At 38.4% G+C, this 26412-nt stretch overlaps 2 protein-coding genes across 2 annotated transcripts in view; one reads left to right on the top strand and one right to left on the bottom strand.

Annotated features, from left to right (window-relative positions):
* LOC311089312 (uncharacterized protein) overlaps positions 1-2447 on the bottom strand; it is a 34530-nt gene extending 32083 nt beyond the window's left edge. The window contains exon 1 of the mRNA XM_084123911.1: positions 2315-2447. Coding sequence (XP_083980037.1) covers positions 2315-2347 — 33 coding nt within the window. The 5' untranslated portion in view covers positions 2348-2447. The remainder of the gene's footprint in view (positions 1-2314) is intronic.
* A 761-nt stretch (positions 2448-3208) lies between these two features.
* LOC311089321 (GTPase IMAP family member 4-like) lies at positions 3209-20923 on the top strand. The gene is made up of 4 exons (XM_084123925.1): positions 3209-3315; positions 3425-3492; positions 10610-11257; positions 19566-20923. The coding sequence occupies exons 2-4, from the start codon at positions 3465-3467 to the stop codon at positions 20282-20284; spliced, it is 1395 nt and encodes a 464-aa protein (XP_083980051.1). The 5' UTR covers positions 3209-3315; positions 3425-3464; the 3' UTR covers positions 20285-20923.
* Positions 20924-26412: the final 5489 nt, after the last annotated feature.

Here is a 26412-nt window from a genome sequence, read left to right as displayed (position 1 = left end):
ACAAGTGACCAAGATGACAAAGATGGTTTTAGAAAGAACATCTTCTGTCCAATCCTTGACTCTGTTATTGGGGAATTACAGAAACATTTCTCCAAGCCCAACTGCAACATAATGAGCGGTGTTCAAGCACTCCATCCTAACAGCAACAGCTTTCTACAAGAGTCGCCCCTTTTTTCATTCGCAGAGATCTACGAGTCAAATCTGGATGATCTGAAGCATGAGCTGCACCAAGCCAAAAGGATTTTGGAGAGGAAAAGGAAAGCCTCACCAGCCTATTGGAGTTCACAGTGTTTCTGGAACCTTTCAAAGAGGTGTTCCTTGAACTTTTTCGGTTGTGCAAAATTGCCATCGCAATACCTGTAAGCACTGCTTCTTGCGAACGGAGTTTTTCCACCCTGAAACTAATCAAGAACCACCTACGAACAGCCATGTCTGATGAGCGACTGAGTGACCTGGGAGTGCTCAGTGTAGAGTCACAGAGAGCCAAGTCCCTGGACATGGATGAGTTTATCAGACTATTTGATAGCCAGCACAAAAACTGCAGAGGCAGAGCAGAGCATAACACTTAATTTTTGTGTTGAAAATAAAGTAATATAAAAAGTAAAGTAAATAAAATAATGTTAAATTACTAAATAACGTCTGTGTGATTTTTTCGAGACGGAGAGGAGGAGCTGATGGAGATATTCAGGGAGGAGGACATGAAGTTTCAGAGAGACAGAGGAGAGGAGATCACAGGAGAGCAGGGGGAGAATGGACAGATAGTTTTCTCTTCTCCACAGATTGGTAGAGAAATAAACTTTTGGTTATGTAAATTAAAATTTGTAAATGAAACAATCGTATACATTATTGTTATGCAAGTTATAATTTGTAAATTAAACAAAATTATTTCTGTGCATTATTTATTTCTGTAATGCAAATTATAGGCTAACTTGTAAATGTAATAAAGAAATTAATCTGTACATTTATTTTTGTCATGTCAATTAATTTTTACATTTACTACAAAATAAATTGTTCTAGGCCTTACAGTACTTTTTACAACTATTTCCAAGATAAGTTTGGTTTATCTGGGATGAGTGCATGTTTCCACGGTCCCCCAGCAGGTTTGCAGGGCTGATCAGTCGACGGCTGTCGGTCACTGAGATCTTCTCAGAAACAGGGAAGATTAAATGATATTGTCTCACATACTCAAAAATCAAACCATAAAATATTTTAACATGCAAAACCGTCCTATGAGCGAAACTCTGCAGGACAACGGCCCTCCAGGACAGATGTTGCCCATCCCTGATCTAGAAGACATTTTTAGTGTTTCTATACTGTTCATATTTTTTTATTTAACAATAGCTAATATCAAAATCTAATACCGGTAAACAAAATCCGATTGATAACATGCAATCAATCAATACATAAATAAATTAATTAAAAAAAAAACTCTTAAAAAAGTGTCTCACGGTTAGAATGGGGAAATGTTTTTTTTAAATGTTTTTTTACATAAATATAAATAATATTAGACTTATTTTTACAGATATGTATCCTGTATACTATAGTTTAAATTCAGTGTGTTTTTTCTGGCTCATAAGAAAGAATGTCTAATATAAATGACAGTTTCATTATAGTTCTTTCAAAACTCCTCGCTAAAAAAATATATATATATATCAACATTTTTCAAGGTAACAAAATATAATTGAGAAGTTGCAGACTCATAATCTTATGACAATGGACATTTTATATAATTTGATAGTACTGAATATAAACACCATCAGCTTGATAACATGCCAAAACAATGTTGTTTTATCTATCTATTAATGTTTATCAATGTTTATTTTATATAACAATGAATACACCTGTCAAAAAATGGGGTTAAAAATGTGAAAATTTATATTTTAATTTTATTTTAAAATAGTATTTTATTTTCACATACTAATAAAATATTCCTTTTTATATTAAGAGTTAGATACTAAAATGTATGTTCAGTGTTGTTTTCCGTCCAATGATCAGTGTATGTTTGGTTATTTTAAGTAACAATTTCTAATGTTCTAGAAATTAACTTTTACAGTTATTAACGTTTTTTTTTTTTTTTTTTACAAACTTTATGGGTTATTATACACATAAACAAATGTTCCTTGAATCTTTGTGTGAAATAGTGGTTATTTTATTATGTAATTTTTCATAATGATGAACTCATGTTAACAGAATGAGACACATATAGTTATCAGGGACACATGTAGATAAACAAACTTCAGCTGTTTAGAAGTAAACAAACACAAGTTAGTGATACACAGACACAGGTTTGTCGCACACACTGAGATGTACACACCTGGAAAAGCGTTTCCAGACATGATGTAATCATCAGATTCACACTGAGAGTGTGTTTGTCGACTGACTCGCGCTGATTCTGGAGGGTTTGTTGTTCTGTAGTTCAGATCTGTGTGTCCAGCCTGTGGATCAGCCTCGCGCTGCGCAGGAGCGGAAGATCAAACGTCATCAGTGAGAGGTTGAATGGAGAGGATGTGGCGCCTCCTGCCGGACACTCAGAGAAACACACACACAGTCAAGTCTTCTTCATTTATACAGCGCTTTTAACCCTAACCCTAGCATCTTTACAGTGGTAATAGGAGATTACAGTAACAGATTGTTTTTGCTTTATAGCAGCTCTAGAATAAAGTTATTGTCCAGCTAAAGTTAGTTCAGGTTCATACAGTGTCAGAAACGGATCAAATGCAGGTGTTTATGCGGGAGCAGGAGTTATTCAGTTATTCATCAAACCATCGCTCTCTAGACAGATGACTTTGGATTAGAGGCAGAAATGTGGATTATTGCTAATAAAATGCAATCAGATATGAATGGGTGATTTAAATTATCTGTAGAGAAAGCCAAATATATTTTCTTTAAAAATAAAAAGATAAGTAGAGATAATAAAAAGGAATTTGAACAAGTGATAATATTTATTGGAATGTGGTTTGACACGAACATTACGTGGATTTCTCACATTTAAAAAAACAAATGTAAGTGAAATGTAAGAGGATTTTAGGTGTGTTTCAGGTCGTGAATGGTGGGGCTGATAGAATGAAACTGAAAACCATGTAATCAGAGCAATACTAGACTATGGATGTGTGATTTATGATCAGATTTTCTTTCAGTTTCGATATCACGTCATGCTGCAGCTCCAGACATGGGCGTGGTTTAAGGTTATAGCCTATATATGACGCAGTACTGCAGAAGAAGGAGAAGCTCCACACAGTTATTAATGCTTATCTAATTTCTCTCTAATTTTCCTAATTGAGATTTAGACAGACTTGAACATCAGCTCGACTCCTGGTGAGTTTGCATTTCCTGCAACGGGTTTCATGCAGATGTGTTGATTTACTGATAATATAAGGAATGACAAACACATATTGAGATTATTTAATCTATATTGTTGTTTTAGGAAGTATTTTCCTGCGCTGCGATCTTTCTGCAGTCTGATAATGGCGACGGGGTCTGAAACTCCTCCTGGTAAGAGAATATCCCACAGGATTTATTAAAGCAAAATAGCGGAGCTCCTAATGAGACATGGGGATGATGATGATGCAGGAAATATGACTGAATGCGTTTCATTAGAACGAAAAACCTTTGAAATATAATAGACTACAGACCAAATTCATACTATCCTCGCATTGCAGCTTGTAATTGTGTATTTTTTATTCGGATGGGAAAGCAGTATTAGCTATATCAATCTATCGTCCGACTGTGGCCTTCTTTATATCCAAACGCAGAGATGGACTTTGCCACATTCAGGTTTATACAAGTTTTTAAAAGGAAAGACAAGTTCCAATATGAAACCCATAGAAAGTATGGTGACAGTGAGGGTAATATTTAATATTTACAAGTAATTTCTCCAAATAATTATTTATTTCTCAAAAACCTGGCAAGAGTGATTGAAAGTGTGCTAGACAAAATGTATGTAGCCTATTTATTAATTTTATAAAGGTTTAACGATACGTGTTTAACTTATACACTGCAAAAACTCCAGGTTAAACTCACCTGGGAGTGTATTTGGCTCCACACTCAAGAGTGTTAAAGTGTTAAAATAAGAGTGTTAAATGAACACTAAAGCAGTGTTGCAGTTAATGAGTTAATTAAGTGATTAATTGAGTGATGATTGAGCATTATTAAAGACACCTGATGTTAACAAGCAGAATCACTGAAGGAGAAAAAGCACAAATTATTTTGGTCCATTATGGTTATCGGTGTTTGATTGAATTGGCCTCTTGACCCTTAAACTTTTCACATTAGATTTAGTTTGGTTGCTGTAACTGAGTTATAACAGTCAGATGAACAAAGATAAAAGATAATCTGATGGTGATGGTTGTGTTTCAACATAATCATTGTTTGACCTGAATCACTGAACTCATTTACAGTCTAATCTCTGAGTTAGGTTTACTTTATTGATTACAGCAGCACTGTGATTCTACAGCACAAGATCTTGCATTTTTCAATATAATCCAAAGGACTTCTTAAGATGTTCTGATTAAATAATACTAATAATAATAATTTAGACACACAGACATCAAGAATCATCCTGTGAATCTCAATTATGGTGAAAATGATATAGCATGTTGCAGTGCATTCTGGGTGCCACCAATCAAAATGCATCCCCCATCATGCATTGCTGCATGAATAAATTATAATCTTAATTGTTTTAGTATTTTCCTTTATTCTTGTTTTTTGTTGTTGCTGTTTTTATGTGACTTTTTAGTAGCTTGTTTTCTAATGTTTAGAGTTGAACTGTTTATTCGAATATGCTGTTTGTCCACGTTGGTCAGATTCATACTTAAGAAATCCTAGAATTATATTGAAAATGCTGGATTTTATGCTATAGAATCACAGTGCTGCTGAAAACAATAAAGTAAATCTAACTCAGAGATTAGACTGCAAATGAGTTCAGTGATTCAGAGGGTTGTTCCATAAAACAAGATTAGAATACAAGCCAGGCTTATTTTGGTTAGTCAGACTTATTGTCGGTGATTCTGTTTCATAAAGCAAACTTAAAATAGTTCAAACTCAGTTACCCTGGCAACTTATGCTGGGAAACTAGCCTGGTCCAGGGCAGGCTAACTGTCAGGCTAAGCCTCAGCTGTTACACAGATCCTCTAACACTGACCGACAAGAACACAATGATATGACCACTGACACTCTCTCATACCATTATTGGACTTTATTAGCCACTATTAGTCCAAAAGTAAATACACAGTATACAGAAAATCAACTTGAATAAGGCTACAATGATAAATTAGACAATATATATATATATATATATATATATATTATGTACTTTATTATGTCTTTCAATTCAAACACATTTAACACAATTATACAAATGGACAGTTCTTCTAAAGAGATCATATTTTCCCCCAATAAATATTCCTTATTTTTCCTTCTACTTTTTTTCTTTTGTGATAATACCCACCAACACACATGATTAGAACAATAACCAAAAAATACATAGTTAGACACTTTTACATATGATTTAAGGGGAAAAAAGACAAAAAAAAAACAATAAATAAATATTAATAAAAATGTAACATTCACATATTTATATCAAACTCTTATAATGACACATAATTCCTAATAGTAATATTATTTAAATATCAAATATTCAATATTAAATAAGTCAATAAATAGAATAATAAATAACTAGAAATAAAAGGGAGGGTTATATAAAAATGTAGTTAATGTAGACTAATATATATTCATTTATTTTATGGAATATTCTTTGATTTTAGAGTTGCACATATCTTTTCAAAATGTATACATTTGCTCTTAATTTCATGTTATCCTCTCCATAGTGTACTTTAGAAACTAAATCTAACCACTCATTTAAAACTGGGGATTCTAGCTTTCTCCAAAACATTATTGCATTAAAAGCTGTAATTCTCAGCATTCTAAATAAGTATACATCATATTTATTAAGTAGCATAGGTCCTATACCCAAAACTATATTTTGTATCTTTATTTAGTTTCTTAAAAAAAATCTTCCCTGAATTAGGCTACTTCTGTTCATTTTTTTTATTAGAAGTATAAAATATATGAGTGTAATGAGCTAGAAGTTCACTGCAACTTATCCAACATCCTAAAGATAAATTATTAAAATTAGAAGATATTTCTGGTGTTATAAAATATTGCATATTAATTTTCCAAACAAAATGTATATTTTAGTCAGAATTATTGCGCTCCTATGTGGCGCGCATGCGCACAGCAGCGCTCGTTCAATATGAAGATTAGCAGCAAAATGGATACATTTGCTCGACTTTCTAACATTTACAGATGGAGAATATAACTGTAAAATGTAAGTTTTGAACTGAGGGGGAAAAAAACATGTCACAAACGCATAAAACAGCACAAAATATACGCTGTTTGATGGTGGAACGATTTGATCCACGATCAACCTCTAGGGCTGCTTCAGAAACGCGTGCACACGCAATTATCTAGACTAGATAAACCTGGATCAAATTAGTGAGATTGCGTGAACTTAAATTACCTTTTATGGAACCACTTTATCCCCAACTTATTTGTTAGGCTCATTCAAGTCCGGAGTTTAATCCCCGCTTTTCTAAGCGTCTTTTATGGAATAACCCTCAGGTCACATGATGCTTATGTGAAAACATAAACAACACCGAACTAAATCTAATATTGAAACACTGATCACAATAAGGGTGACTTGACATTGTGCCTTTTCTCCTTCATTGATTCTGCTTGTGAAAATCAGGTATCTACGATAATGGTAACCGGTAATTAATCACTTAATTATCTCATTAACTTTGACACTGCTTCAGTGTTCATTTAATCCAGGGGTGCCCAATCCTGCTCTTGCCGATCGACTTTGTTCGATTAGGGTTGGAGATGAACTGTGCAGGACAGTCGATCGGCAGGAGCAGGATTGGGCACCCCTGATTTAATCAATGTTAATGTGTAAAAGGAAACTGCATTGATTCAACATCACTTCTGCGATTAATGTTGACATTTCTTTTTAATTTCATCCACAAATCAATGGTAATGGCATTGAATCAATGTTACAGTGTGATGTTGGTTCAACATATGCTTGCAGTCTCAGAAAATGAAACACAACAACTATAATAGCCTGAAATCCACTGGAAATATAAGAAGACTATAAATCTCTCAAGATCTCAGCAGAAGTTCTTTTTGACAATTAGCAGAGGTTTAGATGTTGATGATTTATTGAAAATGACTGGTCACCATTATGCAAAGAAAGCCAGAAGATGATCAAGTGATATCGTTTTCAGTGCCATAATTCACTAATTGTACCCCTGAACAAAAGTGGTTATTTGTTAATATATTCACTGAAAATACATTCTTGCAACAGATCAGACATTCTGAATTTAGATTTTTAAGTTCATTGTAGGATTTGTTTATAGATTTTTTGACACACACAGACATCAATAATCAGCATATGAATCTCAACAATGGTTACATGCTTCATGTATGTTGGTTTTATACTATGGTGGCTCCCAGCATGCATTGCGGTATGAAGCATGTCACAATAATGTATTTTACAATCAAAATTCAGAGTGTCTGATCTGTGGCAAAGAAATGTCAGTGAATATAACCTATTAATAAGAAAGAACCACTTTTGGTCAGGGATAAGATTAGTGAATTATTCTAATTTATGTTGTTGGAAACTATATCACCTGGTTATCTTTGTTTCTGGCTTTCTTTGCAACAAATTGTGTGTTTTAGTAAACACTGTTACAGAGAACACAAAGTCACATAAAAAGCCAAGAGTCAAACTGACCAACTAATGGAAACACTGATCACCGTAATGGTGACCAACCATTTTCAATAAACCATCAACATCTAAACCTCTGTCAATTCTCAACAAGAACTTCTGCTGAGATCTTGAGAGATTAGGGGCCCTTTCACACCTACCTTGTTTGGTCCAGACTTTCAGACTTTTCAGTTTGGTCCGAATCAAAATTACAGGTGTGAACCCTCCCCCAGACCACGGTCCGCACCAAACAGACGAAATTTGGTCCGACGAAAAGAGGGAGTCTCGGTCCTGATCAAACTGAGCAAAGGTTTGGTTTGTTTCTAGTGTGAAAGCATTTTCTGTATGGTTCGGACTTTCAGAACATTTACAGGAAGATCCAGTGGTTCCCGCGTAGCCTAAACAACTGAAGAAGAATATTCATGTGCAGATCTGTCAGTCCTGCCCACAGCTTTCTTCCAGTTGATACACACACACACACACACATTTTTCCTGCGTCCTGCTGGCAACGATAAAATGTTCGCACACACGAGGACGTTGATTTGGCGAATGTGAGCTAGCCTCGAGTATAGCTGGAGCTGCAGGAGTAATGCCGTAATAATAACAGTATAGTGGCAATAATGAATGTCTGTTCATTCATTCTTGTGAAAGTTTCCTGCCGAATTGACAACACACTGGTGTCAGACGCACGTCCGTTTACAAACCAATCAATGTCGAGATGCTGCCCACATAGATGATGACGACAGGACGCAAGTACATCATGTAAAGTCCTTTAGTGCGCTCGCATAATGTGAAACCAAACCAAAACTAACCGAATGTATACAATGAATCAAAACATGAACTTTGCTTCGGACCTTGGTGCGACTTTCAGGTGTGAAAAGGTCCTAATAGTCTTTTTTTATTTGAAGTTGATTTCAGGCTGTGTGGCTTTAAGTCAGTTGTTGTGTTTCATTTTCTGAGAGTGCAAGCATGATGTTGAACCAACATTAACATTGATTCAATGCCATTACCATTGATTTTGTTATGATTTTTTTTTTTTAATTTAACATTAATTGCGGGTGCAAAAGTGATGTTGATTCAATGCGGTTAACACTGACACATTAACACTGATTTAATCAAACACACCTGAACCAGCTTATCAATGTCTTCATGATTACTAGAAAGCTACAGGCAGGAGAGTGTATCAGGTTAGATCTAAAATCTGCAGGACAGTGGCCCTCGAGGACCGAGTTTGGAGACCCCTGCTCAAGAGTGTGGTCTCCAGTACACTCCCAGGAGAGTTAATTTAACACTGTTTTGCTGTGTATATTCACAGCTAATGATTAGGGATGCACCGATCCGATACCCAGTATCGGTATCGGCTCCGATACTGCCATTTTTGGCGGATCGGGTATCGGTCAGACGAGGCCGATCCAAATCCGATATTGTGCGTATACTATTCTGTGTTATTGTTAAGCCCCACAAAAGGCACACAAACATTATAAAGCACCATAAGTTTTCGTGCACAATATTATAAGTGTTCTGAAGCCATTATATAGTATAATATAAGATATAAATTAATATTTAAGTTTCCCTCAGCTACGGCTGTCAATCATTCTTCATTCAGCATTCAAAACAGCGCGTCGCGTTCGGTTACGACAGTTAACACGATGAAACTCTCTCCAAGATGATTCAATGTTACTATTATTATACTTGATCTGTAGATAAAGGTCTATGGTTTCGCATAAAACAACTTTATCTTGCTGGACTTTATTGCTGTACCTTAATCATGTTACTTTCTACCGGGTGTCTGTTAGATCACAACACTGGAGTAAAGTCAGAGCACTATTTGTTCTTCACGCGCACAGTAACTGAAATTTAAAACTGTTAAAAGTAAAGGCTGAATAAACTATTGCATAGATAGATACTGTATAATACACTACGCATCAATATGTATTTTCTTTGTGCTTTAAACTTTTCAATGCAGACTCGACGCGCTGCGCGCTGTGACTCATGTTGCTTCAAGCGCATCATTCTGCGCTCGGGATGCACATAAGCGCTTTGTGCCGCATTGTATTGGAGCCTTTCATATTATAATACAGTGACGCAATGAAAGATTATCAATAGCCGTTCTTGTTCTGTCCTATCTATTATATTGCTACCTCATTAAACAGCTGTGCTATACATTTAAACAATGTAAAAAAAAGTCTCAATTTTATAGTAGGATATAAAATAATTGCTATTTTTGATTATTATCTTGTTTTTCATGAATGTATTTTACAACAATACAAAGAGCAATGTGTAAAGTTTGACCAGATTTAGTGTTACACTTATCTCTAATTTGTTCCCCACTAAACATTTTTTTTTCCACAAAATGTTCAGATTTTATACAATTATTGTGCACTCGTGATTTTTCTAGACTAAATTTTACTGCTGAATTATCCACTAATCTAGTTTATAATAGCATTTATGTCAGATTATGATCATATATTTTTTGTTGTTGTTGTTTTTCTTTTTTTCAGTTCTTATTATCAGTTCAACACAGAGTTATAGAAATTCTACTTGATTAAAAAAAAACTGCGCTGGTATCGGTACGGATCGGTATCGGCCGATACTCAGAATTTTTGGTATCGGATCGGATCGGTTCTGAAAAAATGGTATCGTTGCATCCCTACTAATGATACTTTCACTAACAGTAACATTAATTACACAGATAAATTATGGTTATTGGTGGGTCTTCACTGCAAAACATTAACAACAACAACAATCCACAGCAATTTCAGTCATTTTGGGCCATTAAAATCATACATTGACAATAGACTTGACATTATATGTACAGTCAGACTCCATATTTTCTGTCTCCTTCAGAGATGTCCGCTGGTCCAGATGATCCAGTGATCCGGGTTCTTCTGATGGGCAGGAAGGGTTCTGGGAAAAGCTCATCAGGAAACACTATACTGGGAGAAAAGAGGTTTAAAATCCACAAACATAAGAAGCAGCATGAAGCTGAAGTGTGTGATCAAGTAACTCAGATCGGAGAGAAGCAGGTGTGTGTGATTGATTGTCCAGATCTACTGGATCCAGATCTGAATAAAGAGAAGCTGGAGAAGATGAAGGATCAGCTGATCTCTGGATGTTCATCAGGACTCAGTGCAGTTCTGCTCACCGTTCCTCTAGAGAAACCTGTGGAAAACGAGGAAGAGATCCTGGATTATATCAAGTGTTTATTAGGTCCTGAAGTTCAGAAGTACATCATGATTCTGTTCACACATGGAGATGAACTGGATGAACTGGATGAACCACAGACCATTATTGAATATCTACAAGATCATGAGGATCTCCAGCGACTGGTGACTGAATGTGGAGGAAACTTTCACTGTTTCAACAACAAGAGTAAATCAGACAGTCAGAAACGAGAACTACTGCAGAAGATTGAAGGAATGATGATGGAGAATGGTGGGAAATATATCATAGAACAGACGAGGAGGAGCAATAGCAAGGAGATTATAATCAATTGTAAGTTGTTCCATTGGTGTGAATTATTTCAGTAACTCATGATGAGTTGGGCCACACAGGGCTGTATACGTGAACTGGTTTTTGCACATAGCACTAGTGCTGCAGAGACTGAAAGTTTTGTAGCACAGGCCACACAAGTCTAAAGTTTTATTATAAAGTATTACATTATTATGAAAAAAATCTGAGACTATAATTTCTGGAAATCTTATGCATCTACTGGGAGAATAAAAAGTCCCTTAAGAAATGTTGTTTTAGCTACTGATTACTCAAATTACTCTGATTTTGGCTTTAATATAGAAACACATAATGCTGAGTCTGAGAATGTGAACAGCTCCAAGTAGAGCCTCACGTGTTGTCATCTTGTAATTACAGTAATAGTTACAAGTGACGTTAAAGCAGCGTAAGTTCTATAGTACACCTATAATACCTAATGCTTTTAGAGCGGCACATTCTTAAAGCTGCAGTCGGCAAGTCTGGCAGATTGAGGGGACTTAGCCAAAATTTTTAATGTTTACAACTCTCATCCCCCTCCCCCACTACCACCGAGCACCCTGCCATTGAATTCATGCTCGTCAGTGCGTGTGCACCAGATTATCTGTGAACGCACCGTCTCTTCAGCATCGAAGCATCATTTTCTTTTCCTTGGTTGTTTTGGACCTCCTAGCTCTGGTTGTTAACCGAGGAATTGGAAGCTTGTTAGTAGATTTTCTCTCTGCCATCACGCTTCGTACAATCCAACACACCAGCGAACTTCAGGCATGTGTATGTGATATTGTAACGTGCGCGGGGGGGGGGGGGGGATCTGTGGTGTGTGCACGAACTGTGATTGACATTCAGATCTCACACAGTCCTGCGCTGATTAGACCAGAAGAACCGGGAACGATGGATTTTTGCAAAACAAATGATAGGCTCTAGGTGGAGAAGCACAGGTTTTTTTTCTAAAACCGGCTGATTTATGTTGTTCTGTCGGTTTCAGTGAATATGATCAAAAAAATCTTGCCAACTTCAGCTTTAATAAAAACAATAATAGTCTGAATTTGCTGTATTTCGAAATATAATGAGTAACAAAATTGGTTTTAGATATTCAGTAACAAAATTGGTTTTAGATATTCAGTAACATAGATTTGGCCCAGACAGAAAATGAGTTTGACACCCCTGGTTTAAACCAATATATTCATTAAATGTAAGGAAACAATATTTGTTGGGCTCTTATTAGTTAAAGGGGTCATGGATAATTAAAATGTTTTGGGAGGGTTCCACATGTAATACTTATTTCATTAGCCAATCACAGCAGAGGGCGTTTACACTGAAGTCTCACAGCCAATCACAGCAGTGAGCGTTTACACTGAATTCTCACAGCAGCCAATCACAGCAGAGGGCGTTTACACTGAAGTCTCATGGCAGCCAATCACAGCAGTGGGCGTTTACACTGAAGTCTCACAGCAGCCAATCACAGCAGAGGGCGTTTACACTGAAGTCTCATGGCAGCCAATCACAGCAGTGGGTGTTTACACTGAAGTCTCACAGCCAATCACAGCAGTGGATATTTACACTGAAGTCTCACAGCAGCCAATCACAGCAGTGGGCGTTTACACTGAAGTCTCACAGCCAATCACAGCAGAGGGCGTTTACACTGAAGTCTCACAGCAGCCAATCACAGCAGTGGGCGTTTACACTGAAGTCTCACAGCAGTCAATCACAGCAGTGGGCATTTACACTGAAGTCTCATAGCAGCCAATCACAGCAGTGGGCGTTTACACTGAAGTCTCATAGCAGCCAATTACAGCAGTGGGCGTTTACACTGAAGTTTCACAGCAGCCAATCACAGCAGTGGGCGTTTACACTGAAGTCTCATGGCAGCCAATCACAGCAGTGGGCGTTTACACTGAAGTCTCATAGCAGCCAATCACAGCAGTGGGCATTTACACTGAAGTTTCAACGCAGCCAATCACAGCAGTGGGCGTTTACACTGAAGTCTCACAGCCAATCATAGCATTGGCCGTTTACACTAAAGTCTCACAGCCAATCACAGCAGTGGGCGTTTACACTAAAGTCTCACAGCAGACAATCACAGCAGTGGGCGTTTACACTGAAGTCTCATAGCAGCTAATCACAGCAGTGGGCGTTTACACTGAAGTCTCATAGCAGCCAATTACAGCAGTGGGCGTTTACACTGAAGTTTCACAGCAGCCAATCACAGCAGTGGGCGTTTACACTGAAGTCTCACAGCCAATCACAGCAGTGGCCGTTTACACTGAAGTCTCACAGCCAATCACAGCAGTGGGCGTTTACACTAAAGTCTCACAGCAGCCAATCACAGCAGTGGGCGTTTACACTGAAGTCTCATAGCAGCCAATCACAGTGGGCGTTTACACTGAAGTCTCATAGCAGCCAATTACAGCAGTGGGCGTTTACACTGAAGTCTTACAGCAGCCAATCACAGCAGTGGGCGTTTACACTGAAGTCTCACAGCAGCCAATTACAGCAGTGGGCGTTTACACTGAAGTCTTACAGCAGCCAATCACAGCAGTGGGTGTTTACACTGAAGTCTCACAGCCAATCACAGTAGTGGATGATAACAATCTCACACAGACACGCCCAGGCCCGGCGTGGGTAATTGGGAGAATCGGGAGAATTCCCGGTGGGCCGCTTCACTTTTGGGCCGGTCGAGGAAATGTTTGTTTTGTTTTTTTCACATTTGTCACGTTAGTTACATTAGGCTACACACGTTCTGCATTCTGACACCGCAGTGCGCAGCCTCTGCATGGTGTTGTATGACCAGTGAGACAGTTGGGATCGCGTTCAACAGAAGTTATTCTTTATTGAGAACTCTGCTGTACGCGGCTGTAGAAACTTCCAACATGATCTAATCTAACATAACTTTACATGGTATCTTATAGGCATTTTAGGAGGAGGGACTATTGGGGGTGGAGACAAATTCAAACAAAGCATGTAAATGAGTATACAGGTTAAGGTAACACCCTAGACCAGGCATTCTCAACCCTGGTCCTCGAGGGCCACTTTCCTGCAGAGTTTAGCTCCAACCTTGATCAAACTCACCTGTCTGTAGCTCTCTCGTAATCCTGAAGAGCTTAATTAGCTGGTTCAGGTGTGTTTGATTAGGGTTGGAGCTAAACTCTGCAGGAAAGTGGCCCTCAAGGACCAGGGTTGAGAACGCCTGCCCTAGACTGAGGGTCTAGCCAATCCTAATTCAATCAGCATAAGGCTCCAAGGGCCATTTGGGTCCGAAAGCCATTTGCAGAACAAAAGGTGAGATTCTCAGTGAATCATTCGTGTGCTAATCCCATCAGTCTGAGTGATACTGGGACTCAAAGAGCCATTAAAGACAATGAGGAGAAAACAGGAAAGGCAACTTTGCTGAGCAGAATCATTATCTTACCCTTAAACACTAAATACAATATTCTTTACCGTGATGTTATGTAAGGAAGCATATTTGAAATAGATTCTTAAATTTGAATCCTTCAGTCCCCTCTTTGAGAGTTCTTAAAAACTCTCACAAAAAAATACAAATTTAGACGCATAAAGTTCATTCTTGTAACTGGTGTAAGTTACAGGCACAAGCATGATCTGTGTTGTTCATCTGTAATTGCATGCTGACACAGAAACAAACATGCAATTTAGGGTCCGTGAATTTCTCTGCGTTGTGTATTTTTCATTTTCTTTTGTGATAGTTCGTTCAGTAGTGGGTCTGGTTGTCTTCTTGAGGTTGGGGCTTCATACGCAGATGAGACGGTCGTTGCATATGGATCTTGAAAAAGCCATCAAGTTTTATCTGCACACTGTAAGACAGAAAACAGAAAAACAGAGAGCAGTATTTCTTAAAAACACTACGGTTGTAGCAGTTTAAATACTATGGTTCTATCGTTTTCAGAGTCTACTATTGTCGTTTCATTCTTTCCCTATTTCTTAATTTATTTGACACCTATGGACCAGTGAGGTAAGGATGGACTAAATCGGGAAAGGCCTATGAGGTAGTGTCTTCACCCTGGGTTCACCCCCGAACGCCTGTTGCGTCAGTTATTCCCAGGGCTCCTCACTGTCCGTGTCCTATTCTGTCCCTGTGTTGTGTACACACTGTACAGTGTGTGAGAAAATTGGCACATTTCCATTCTCCAGTGAAACATCAGTCCTAATAAACATCATTAACAGAGGATGGTGTCTGATTGTAATATTCTGTGGCTTAACACTTAAGGCTGTGAGTCTTACTTAACCAGGGTCCCCTAAAGGAAGGCTGAAACAGTCACTTTCCTTTTCCTGTTCTATTAAACAAAAATCAGTCTTTCATCTTTGTTGTTGTTTCTGGGGAAATTAAGCACTCACAGCCCAAATGGTTAACACCTTATCAAGTTGCCCCACGAGTTTAACGAGGAGGGGAGGGGCTGCTTCAGAGTATCAAGCAGGCTAAGCAGAAGCTGAGTAACCTTATTTACATCTTTAAAGTTCTTTTTGCTTTTCCTACATTCTTTTCCAAAATGTCCGTGCTTGCCACAGTAAGAACAACTGGCTTCTCTAGGACTTTTGCGTTTCTTTGGCTTCTCTGAGTTGACCTTAACAGAAACTGCTGCAATTCTTACTCTCTGTTTGACATCAGAATCTCTTTCCCAAATAGCTAAACTTTCTAGGTTACTTCTGAGAGTTCTTTTAGCCCACGTAATATCTAGGAATGGCAAGGCTGTTCTGTACTCAGCTACAAGACCATCTGCCCAAATTCGGATTAGAGCTCCTTTGTCAGCTAACACACTTTCAGAATCATCCACTATTCCACTGTACGTCACCGCTACCTGACAGAACCTCTCAGTATATTCACTCACAGTTTCTTCTTTCTCTTGTACACAGCTAGTAACTCTCGACCAATCGATTTTGGGTCCTAAGATATTCTTTAGGATTTTCAAAACACCTTCTCTCAAATCGCCTTTACTGACATGTTGCAGTTCGGAAGTAACAGCAGACTCAAAATTGTTGAATTCAGATTCAGTTAGAATTTGTGACATCAGCTGTGTGACTTCCGGCAACGACATGTCGTAAAGATGCATTTTACTGAACAATGCTCTTCTAAATTCAGAAATTTTTTTCCGTGCTGAGGGTAAACTCTGGGAGAGTCTATCTATATCCTTAGGACCTAAAGATGTTTTGGCAACCGTTTGTATTTGGACAACAGAAGAGTTGGGAGTAACCCTTTCAGCTCCCTGAGATCTTCTCCTAGCCCCACAAACCTGCACTGAATCTACAGGCTCATCAGTTACTGATTGGATGGCTACATTTGTTTCAAAGAAAGCTTTTAAGTCAGGATAATTGTTATCAGGCTGACTAACTTCTTCCACATCAGTTTTTTCTGCATCTTTGTTGCGGTTTACTTTCTTAGTCAACGAAGATATTCTAGCACGGAGCTCTTTGATCTGTTTCTCTAGCTCGGAGTTGCGCTTAGACTGTTCTGTAGCTAGGGTTAAACCAAATTCTCTGTGACAACAGATAAAACTTTTCACACTGTTCTTGCGAATACTTTCTCCTAGTACCTTCTTACAATCTTCAGTTGACCAAACTTTGCCTGGATCAATGCCAAATTTCTTTGTTAAATTCAATCCGACTTCCTCAGTCATGATTGAGTCCATGTGCTCTGATAACAAAGACTTGAATTCACTATCTGTCCAAAAAGGTGTAATCTGTCTAGTACTTTTCCTAAACATTTTGTGAATTTCTGTTACCACAAACAAACACTAAAAAACTTCTCTCTACTGTCTTGCAAACAGAGGGTACAATCTTATTAGCACATGAGGCTAAATCTAATTCTAAAGCTAATTCTCTAGCTTACAGATAGGTCTTCTCTAGCAAGAGCATACACACAATATTAACATGTAACTGTTAATCTTCCCTGCCATCAACAGAGGATCAATTTCATCTCTAAAAAAAAAACTTTTTAGAGACTTATCTTTAGTTAACCAATCTCTACAGCTGTTTGTTAACTACTTCTCTGAACGGCGCAGAGGAAAACATTTGTACTGGTCTGCATTGGTTATTTGAATGGATTGAAACTCACCGAGTCTTTGGTTGTACAGAAAACATTCGTCTGTAACTCAGTCAGCTTTGTTGAGATCTTTGAGCTTGAAGTTCCAAGATTCAGTCTGGGACTCAGTCAGCTTTGTTGAGATCTTTGAGCTTGAAGTTTTCAATCTGGAGGAAGCTGGAAAGCTTGAAGTTTCAAGATTCAGTTCTTTGAGTTTCCTTTTTCTCCATCCGGGTCACGGCACCATCTGTTGTAAAGTTTTCTTTCTTCAAAGCAGAGACCAGTGAGACAGTTGGGATCGCGTTCAACAGAAGTTATTCTTTATTGAGAACTCTGCTGTACGCGGCTGTAGAAACTTCCAACATGATTTAATCTAACATAACTTTACATGGTATCTTATAGGCATTTTAGGAGGAGGGACTTTTGGGGGTGGAGACAAATTCAAACAAAGCATGTAAATGAGTATACAGGTTAAGGTAACACCCTAGACTGAGGGTCTAGCCAATCCTAATTCAGTCAGCATAAGGCTCCAAGGGCCATTTGGGTCCGAAAGCCATTTGCAGAACAAAAGGTGAGATTCTCAGTGAATCATTCGTGTGCTAATCCCATCAGTCTGAGTGATACTGGGACTCAAAGAGCCATTAAAGACAATGAGGAGAAAACAGGAAAGGCAACTTTGCTGAGCAGAATCATTATCTTACCCTTAAACACTAAATACAATATTGTTTACCGTGATGTTATGTAAGGAAGCATATTTGAAATAGATTCTTAAATTTTAATCCTTCAATGGGTTGTACCAGAGACAAGGACTTTGGTTGTACCATGAGAGGGAGTTCTCCCCTCCCCTCCCATAGAGTTGGTTGGCTCCATAGCTCGTCTTTTCCAAAACGTTTTCTCAGGTAGGCTACCGCGGCACCGCCGGCACCTACCGATAGCTGGGCCGGCCCTACCGTAATGGTACGCGTCAGGGAGGATGGATGGGAGGAAGAGGCCAGGAGGGGCTGAAAAAGCCAGGTTGAAAAAAGAAAGGCATTGGAGGAGGATGCTGCCAAATGTGCCAAGCTTACAGATTTATTTTCAAGAGGACAAACACAAGTGGCAACAGGTAAAGAGAGATGGGTCTAGTAATAACGTTAGCAACGCTGCAACGTAATTATTCGGCTAATACCGTTGTAGCGTTGGCAACCTATTCACAAGCAAAATATAAAATTTTATTAAAATATTAGCCTTTTTGTATCACCCAATACATGGCGATTCATAGACTTTGCAAATATTATGCAATTTAATATTGATAACAAAACTCAAGCTTGATCTGTGTATGCAGTAAAATGACCTCTTAATTATTTGTTTGTAGCTTCTGAGCAGCAGATAAGCCAGTCCCACGAAAATTTGTTTTGAAAAACTTTATTTTGCACAAAATGGCACATAGTCACTCTTGTGGTGTTCCCGGTCAAAAAATGACCAGCCTACAAAAAATAGCTTATAAATCTCTCATTATAATATATTATCACCCAATATTGGATTACATTTTTTTGTCAACTTGTTTTCTTTCAATTAGGACTGGTTTTATATTTCTATTTGCACCTGATTAATCATAGGCCTCATTTATCTGAGAGTAGGTATCACGTTTTTTTATTAAAAAAAAGCATTATTTTTGAATATTTTTGAATACAAATCTGTAAACATTAGTTAAAATATGCATCTTTGTGGAAGAGTGGGATACATTTCAAATTCTTTCTTTCTTTCTTTCTTTCTTTCTTTCTTTCTTTCTGCTTTTGTTAATTTATCAACCTATCCTTGTGGAATAGTAGAATATTTTTTGTTAACTTCTCAGCTTAAGTGAATTATTATTTAACCTTTACATTATTTGTTGAACCATGGTATTAATAAAAACTACACAATAGCAAAGAGCTGAACTGTTGCTTCATTTATCCACCATGGAAAAGAGGGCCGGTCTTGGGCCTGAAACTCCCGGGCTGAAAAGTTGCCCCACTCCGGCCCTGGATACGCCCCTTAAAACAGAGCACTCAAATCAGAGGCTAAAATCAGGGTATGAAAAATGCCATTTATTTCTAAATTATAAATTATTTTTGATGTAAAAATCATACTAGCATTATAAGTGCACCTCAGGGACAATTATAAAACAACTTAAAATGCAGTTCATAACCTGTTTAAGAACATCTGCTAATGCCTGATATGTAAATATCACTGATCTTAAAAGAGAAGAGCTGATAGAGAAGGTTGTATTTACTTAAATTCCACATTGATGTGATTGTTGTGTTGTAGTTTCAGGAGAAAGTTCAGACCAGATCAGACTGGTTCTACTGGGAAAAACTGGATGTGGGAAAAGTGCGACTGGAAACACCATCATCGGCAGAAACCTGTTTAAATCTACAGCTGGTTCAGACTCTGTGACGAAACAGTGTCGGGCAGAAACTACAGTGAGGATGGGTAAAGAGATCTCAGTGATCGACACTCCTGGACTTTATGATACTGAACTCACTGATAAGGAGGTTAAAACTGAAATAGTGAAATGCATTACATACGCCTCTCCAGGACCACATGCTTTTATTATTGTGATTAAAGTGGGTCGATTCACTGAGATGGAGAAAAACACAATAAAGATGCTCAAAGAAGTGTTTGGAGAACAGGTGGAAAAATACGCTTTAATCCTCTTTACTCACAAAGATCAGTTAGAGGAGGAAAAGAAAACCATTGAGCAGTTTCTACAGAACAGTAATCCAGGTCTTAAAGAACTTGTAGAGAGTTGTGGAAACCGGTTCTTCTGTATAGATAATAAGTCTGCCAGTTCCCAACAGTTCAAAGATATGATCAGTAAAATAGAGAAGATGGTAGAGGAGAATGGAGGAAGACACTTCACCAATGACATGTTTGGGGAAACAGAGAAACGCATTCAGGAGATTCAGAAGCAGAAGTTAGATGAGAAAGTGAAGCTGTACAAACAGGAGCGTGGAAAGGTTACTAAAAACAGAATGGCGGCATGAAGAGTCATGGCATGAAGCTAAGCAGTCTTTTACTGATTCATTTCTAAGAAATGTTCTTGATGTCTACATAGTTGCAGTCATAATACGTAAGAAAACAGTGACCCGTGAAGAGAAAGAGAGAGCCATAAAGGAGGCTGAGAGTAGTCATAGAAAGGCAGAAAGACTTGCATTCAGAGCTACACAGAAACTAGCAAGACAGAAGATGTGTGTGATTCAGTGAGAGGTTCAGTAATGGTCAGACCAATGAGCACTTGATATCTAGACATGCTCCTTCAACTGAACTCAATACTTTTATTTCTTACCATTGATTTATTTGTTTCTTGTTGATTTATTGAAACCATCTGTGAAATAGTCAAACGTTAAAGGTGCTCTAAGCGATGTCGGGAGACGTAACTTCTTGTTGATGTTCGAATTGTTGTCAAACAAAACAGAGGCTATAGACCCTCCCTCCTCCTCATCCCGTCTCCTCCCTCCTCCCCTCCCTTCCGGCATAAAGGAAAGTCAAAGTAGTCACTACAAAGTTAAGTTTTACTGATACTTCATTCAATGTGTAATGTCGCCAAGTTAGATAAATGCTTTTATATATTGCAGAACAGAATGCAGAAAAAGAGAAACATTATCTTAAAATTATAATATTGTTGTGGTTATAATTATAGCTCCCATACAAGGATGCAATAATAGCATGATAACGTTAGCTTCGCGTTTCCTAATGAGCATAAACAACGGCGGCGTCGTAAACAAATTTAGTCAAAGTTGTCAACAGCCTATAAATGAACATTTAAATTCATAACAAACGGTGGATGAAAACAATCATTCACACAAAATGTCGCCCTACTGTGAATTTGCTTGATCATTTACAATAGAGATTGATCGCTGTCTCAAAGTTAACGCTGACTGCATAAGTTAGTTCTAGCTAATTACATCCTTGTGTTGGTTTGGCAAACATGAACTTCTGTTTAGAAAGAAAAATGGATTACCCACCTGGAACCTAGAGGTCATGTGAGAGTACTGCAAAAGACTGGTTAAAATAAATATGTTATAGTTTTGTCTATTAGGGTCACAAAACTCAGGGCTTCTGGTAGTACCTAAAATATCTGAGTCCACTAAAGGAGGGAGAGCGTTTTCACATTTAACTCCTAAACTCTGGAATATTGTCAAAGTCAGTTAGAATAATCAAATGTAACAATTTATTATGTTAGGTAAATGTATCATGCCAATTTCATAATCAGTTCAAAGATAATCAATACAATTACATCAAAAGCTCTGGATGAAAGAGAAGAGATGCGAACCTAACATTAAAATACATAATGCTAAGAGTTTTGGTCACTCTTAGCATCATGGGCCAACTTGAGTTACAGTCCTTTGCTGCATTTCATTATATAGACTGAACCTCTTTCACATGGAAACATCTGCTAACAATGGTAATTTTCATTCAGAGGTTACACCTTTTGAGGGGTGTGAGACCATTTACCAGGAGACCACCTTCCTTTGTGTGCCAGTTATCCCTAAACTCTTAAAAACCTCATTACTTATTGAGGTTTACTTATTTGGAAATGAGACATTTGTACCAGTCTCACTGAGACATTTCAAATGATACCAAACATGTATAATACTTGATGATAATAAATCATTCACATTAAAACATATAGATTCTTGGGTGAATTCAAGTGATCTGAGCATGAAAGAGAGGATGAGGGAAAGAAATGTAAAAACAGTAATTTTTCTGTATAAAAAGTGTATTACTGTAATTTGTCATTAATGCCATAATACTTCAAATAACGTCAGAGTTGTTAATTTAGAGATAATTTTACTACAGTAATATTAGATTGTTTTGACTACAATTTAAAATAAAAGAAAACAACCTGAAATTTACTGTTATTTTCTGTGGTTCCCCTACTTATATACTACTTAGATACAGACCATTTGAAGAGCAGCTTTCACATAATTCTGATGACAGAAATGCCTATATTTTGCCTTCATTTATTTTAAAAGTTAACCTATGATGTAAAGGGACTTGCTCGTTAATAAAAACTAGTTTGTTAAAACAACTGTTTGCATTTTGCCTTTATTTTTAACTTTACAATGAACAGAATCCTACTATGATCCCAGACAAAGGTTACATTCTAACTTTCTGGATTGTTTTGATATGCATTCTATGTTATCAATAGGTTAAATGCTTTGCTTTTATTTCTGAAAAGATTCCTTCTGTCAAAAAGCACATCTCATAAATACAAACTCAATTTGAGTCAAATTTAACACTCCTGAAATGTATATATGACTCCCTCCATTTTGGAGTTAAAATAACACTTTTGAAAGTGTGAAATATGCACATTACTCACAGAATACATTTTAACACTGTAGCAAATATGATACTAAAGCTGTACATTACATTTGAAAACAGCTGAAATAACGTATTGGACTTGTGATCTTTAAGAGCTTTTGTCTTTTGGTGTGTGTGTATACATATAATTACTTAAAGGGTTAGTTCACCCAAAAATGAAAATTCTGTCAGTAATTACTCACCCTCATATTGTTCCAACCATGCAAGTCTTTCGTTCATCTTCGGATCACAAATGAAGATATTTGTGATTAAATCTGAGAGCTGTCTCACTCCTCCATAGGCTTTCAGAGGGACCCAAACTCGCCGGCCCAGAATAAAATAGTCAAAATAGTTAAAATAGTCCAAGTGACTACAGTGGCTCTACATTAAGTTTATCATGCACCGACAATACTTTTTGTGCGGAAAAACAACAAAAATAACGACTTTATCCAACTATTAGTGTTCTTCAATGTGGGCCTCTGACGAGAGTTCACGGGAGCGCCAGGACGCATGCGCGGGAACTGAGATTACAGCGTTCTTCTTCTACTACTACTTGTTACTGACTGCTCACTCCTTGGGAGTATTACCGCCATCTACTGTACAAGATGACGTCCCGACATTGCCGGAAGCGCAAAACGGTCTGTTTATAAGCAGAGGAAGATGCGCGCTGTATGTAAGCTATTGAATTCGACACTTATTGTGATTTAGGTCTCGATGATGTCGGGACGTCATCTTGTACAGTAAATGGCGGTCAGAGGGAGCTTTAAGTGATATTGATGTTGGTCTCGGGTCGGGTTCGGGCTGAAAAATTGCAGACGTTTTTCGGGCTGGGGCCGGGTTAGGGCTTGAACACCACAGGCCAGGTCTCAATTAGGGCTGGATGTTTTGCACCGTGCAGGGCTCTAGGCAGTATGCTAGCTGGAGGCGTTTACCTCCAGTCTTTGTGCTAAGCTAAGCTAGCGGTGGGTGCGTCAGGCAGAGTTACAGCACGCACGGAGATGAAAAGGGTATGTATCGACTTATCTAACTCTGGGGGATACGGTGAATAAGATAAAGTCCCAAAAAGTCGGCGTGTTACTTTAAACATTTTATAAATGTAGCCTGTTATGTGGTTTGTGGACCCAGACAGGAAAACTCCTAACACTTTGGGAAGGTGTTGGGGATGAGCTTTGTTTCACCGTGGTCTGAAGCACTGACCGGCGAAGACAATACCTGTCCAGCATTATCTGGTGTCTGCAATGGAAAGTCTACTGATTGAGGTCATTCGGTGGCTTTGGAAATTTCAGGAGGACAGTCTAGCATCTGATCCGTACGTCTTTTCCAGAGTTGTGAATTTCCCAGCTCTACAGTATAGGACACTGGTCCTGTCTGAGAGGAAAAAGTAGCAGTTTTCCACTTTTCCTCTCAGCGCAGATAATCCCGGACCAGCACTGAGTCTCAAACATCAAACTCTCTGTGTTTGGAGTGAACCGACCGGTGAGAACACTGGGCCTTTTGTGCCTGATCAACAGCATCAGCCACACTCGGTAAGTCAGGTTTCAGTAAGTCCAGGCGTGTTCGCAATCTGCAACATAAAAACAGCATAGCTGAAGTTTCTCTTGTTGTGCTGTGTCTGTGTGGGGTGGAGTTTCAGGTTTGCCATAACGACTGAATAAGCCTCTCAGTACTTGAATGGTCTTAGATGATGTTGTGGAGTCTGTCACGTGGACTTCTGGCCATTTTGAGTGAGCATCGACAACCACCAGGAACATCCGCCTCTCAAATGGACTGGTGAAGTCGATGTGAATACTCTGCCAAGGAGCTCTGGGCCATGGCCAAGGATGTAAAGGTGAGAGGCAGGGAGATTTCTGATTTAGCTGGCATGACAAGCAGGTCTTAGATCTCTCTTCAACTTGAGAGTCAATACTGGGCCACCAGATGCAGCCGCGTGCTGGCGCCTTCATTTACACTACAGCCGGGAGTCCAGCATGCAGATGATCACCAGCACTGAGCATTAAAGTCCCCCACACACAAGCTGTGTCCCGATTCAGCGGCTGCATCTGAAGGCTGTATTATTCAGAAGGCGTATCTGAAGGCCGACTGTGTCACAGCAGCGCGACGAAGGCTGCGTTTACACTTGGCATTAACATGCGACCTGTATCCGGATGTTGTCCACACACACATTGAAAAGACAAGTGTAAACGCGCTTCTGATGGGAATGTTATCCGATCAGCATGTCCAGGTTCGGAGGGAGTCAAGGTCGCATTGTGATCGGATCTCAGTGTAATGTAAACGCATCCTCCTCATTTTGCGAGATTTGTAAAATGTCCCCCAACTGAAAAGAAAACCCACCACTTCAGGTCGACTTTGCACTGGAGCCATCCTTTTTTGTTTTTTGTTTTTTCGGGGGAATGTGAGATCCGATCTGTTATCCAGATACAGAAGGCTCTAGATGTGGACAGGTGTAAACGCACCGTGTCCTGATTGGCTTTAAAGAACGGTGATCGCATGTTAATGCCAAGTGTAAACGCAGCCGAAGGCTTTCCCGAGTTGAAGGATCCTACTAACGCGGCCTACCGTCAGTGTTGCCAAGTCCGGGGTTTTTCAGCAGTCTTGGGCTACTTTTAAGTTGTTGCCGTGGGTAAAAAAGTTTGCGGTTTGATTTCCACCCCCGTAAGTACGATTCTGACCCTCCAACGCCCCTAAACATCCCTCAGACTCACACACCCAGTGGAGAACTCAGCCCGATGGAGAAGAGCCGATGGGCTTTTTGGGCTACAACCCGTCCTTCTCTCCCCGGCCGTGAAGGACAGAGCGAGGAACAGCAGCCGAGAGAAACGAGACGGAGAGGAGGAGCTGATGGAGATGTTCAGGGAGGAGGACATGAAGTTTCAGAGAGACAGAGGAGAGGAGATCACAGGAGAGCAGGGGGAGAATGGACAGATAGTTTTCTCTTCTCCACAGATTGGTAGAGAAATAAACTTTTGGTTATGTAAATTAAAATTTGTAAATGAAACAATCGTATACATTATTTTTATGTTATAATTTGTAAATGAAACAAAAATAATTGCTGCGCATTGTTTATTTCTGTAATGCAAGTTATAGGCTAACTTGTAAATGTGATAAAGAAATTATTCTGTACATTTATTTTTGTCATGTCAATTAATTTGTACATTTACTACAAAATAAATTGTTCTAGGCCATACATTTTTACTTACAGTACTTTTTACAACTATTTACAAGATAAGTTTCGTGCATCTGGGATGAGTGCATGTTTCCACGGTCCTCCAGCAGGTTTGCAGGGCTGATCAGTCGACGGCTGCCGGTCACTGAGATCTTCTCAGAAACAGGGAAGATTAAATCAAATTGTCTCACATACTCAAAAATCAAACCATAAAATATTTTAACATGCAAAACCGTCCTATGAGCGAAACTCTGCAGGACAACGGCCCTCCAGGACAGATGTTGCCCATCCCTGATCTAGAAGACATATTTATAGTGTTTCTATTATATTCTGTTCATATTTTTATTTAACAATATCTAATATCAAAATCTAATACCGGTAAACAAAATCAGATTGATAACATGCAATCAATCAATACATAAATAAATTAATGTAAAAAAAAAACTCTTAAAAACAATGAAAAATTGTCTCACGGTTAGAATGGGGAAATGTTTTTTTTTTACATAATTATAAATATTAGAATTATTTTTACAGAAATGTATACTAGTTTTGTTTAGGAGACTTTGACTGTCTGGATCAGATTTTAATTAGATGAGTGAACCCCTCTGAGTGCCTGTCAGAGCACAGTTTAATATAAGGATGAGG

This window comes from Abramis brama, assembly GCF_963993115.1.
Source record: "Abramis brama genome assembly, chromosome: 1".
NCBI classification, from domain to species: Eukaryota; Metazoa; Chordata; class Actinopteri; order Cypriniformes; family Leuciscidae; genus Abramis; species Abramis brama.
Note: the sequence above shows the minus strand (reverse complement) of the source record. Positions and strands in the feature narration are given on the sequence as shown.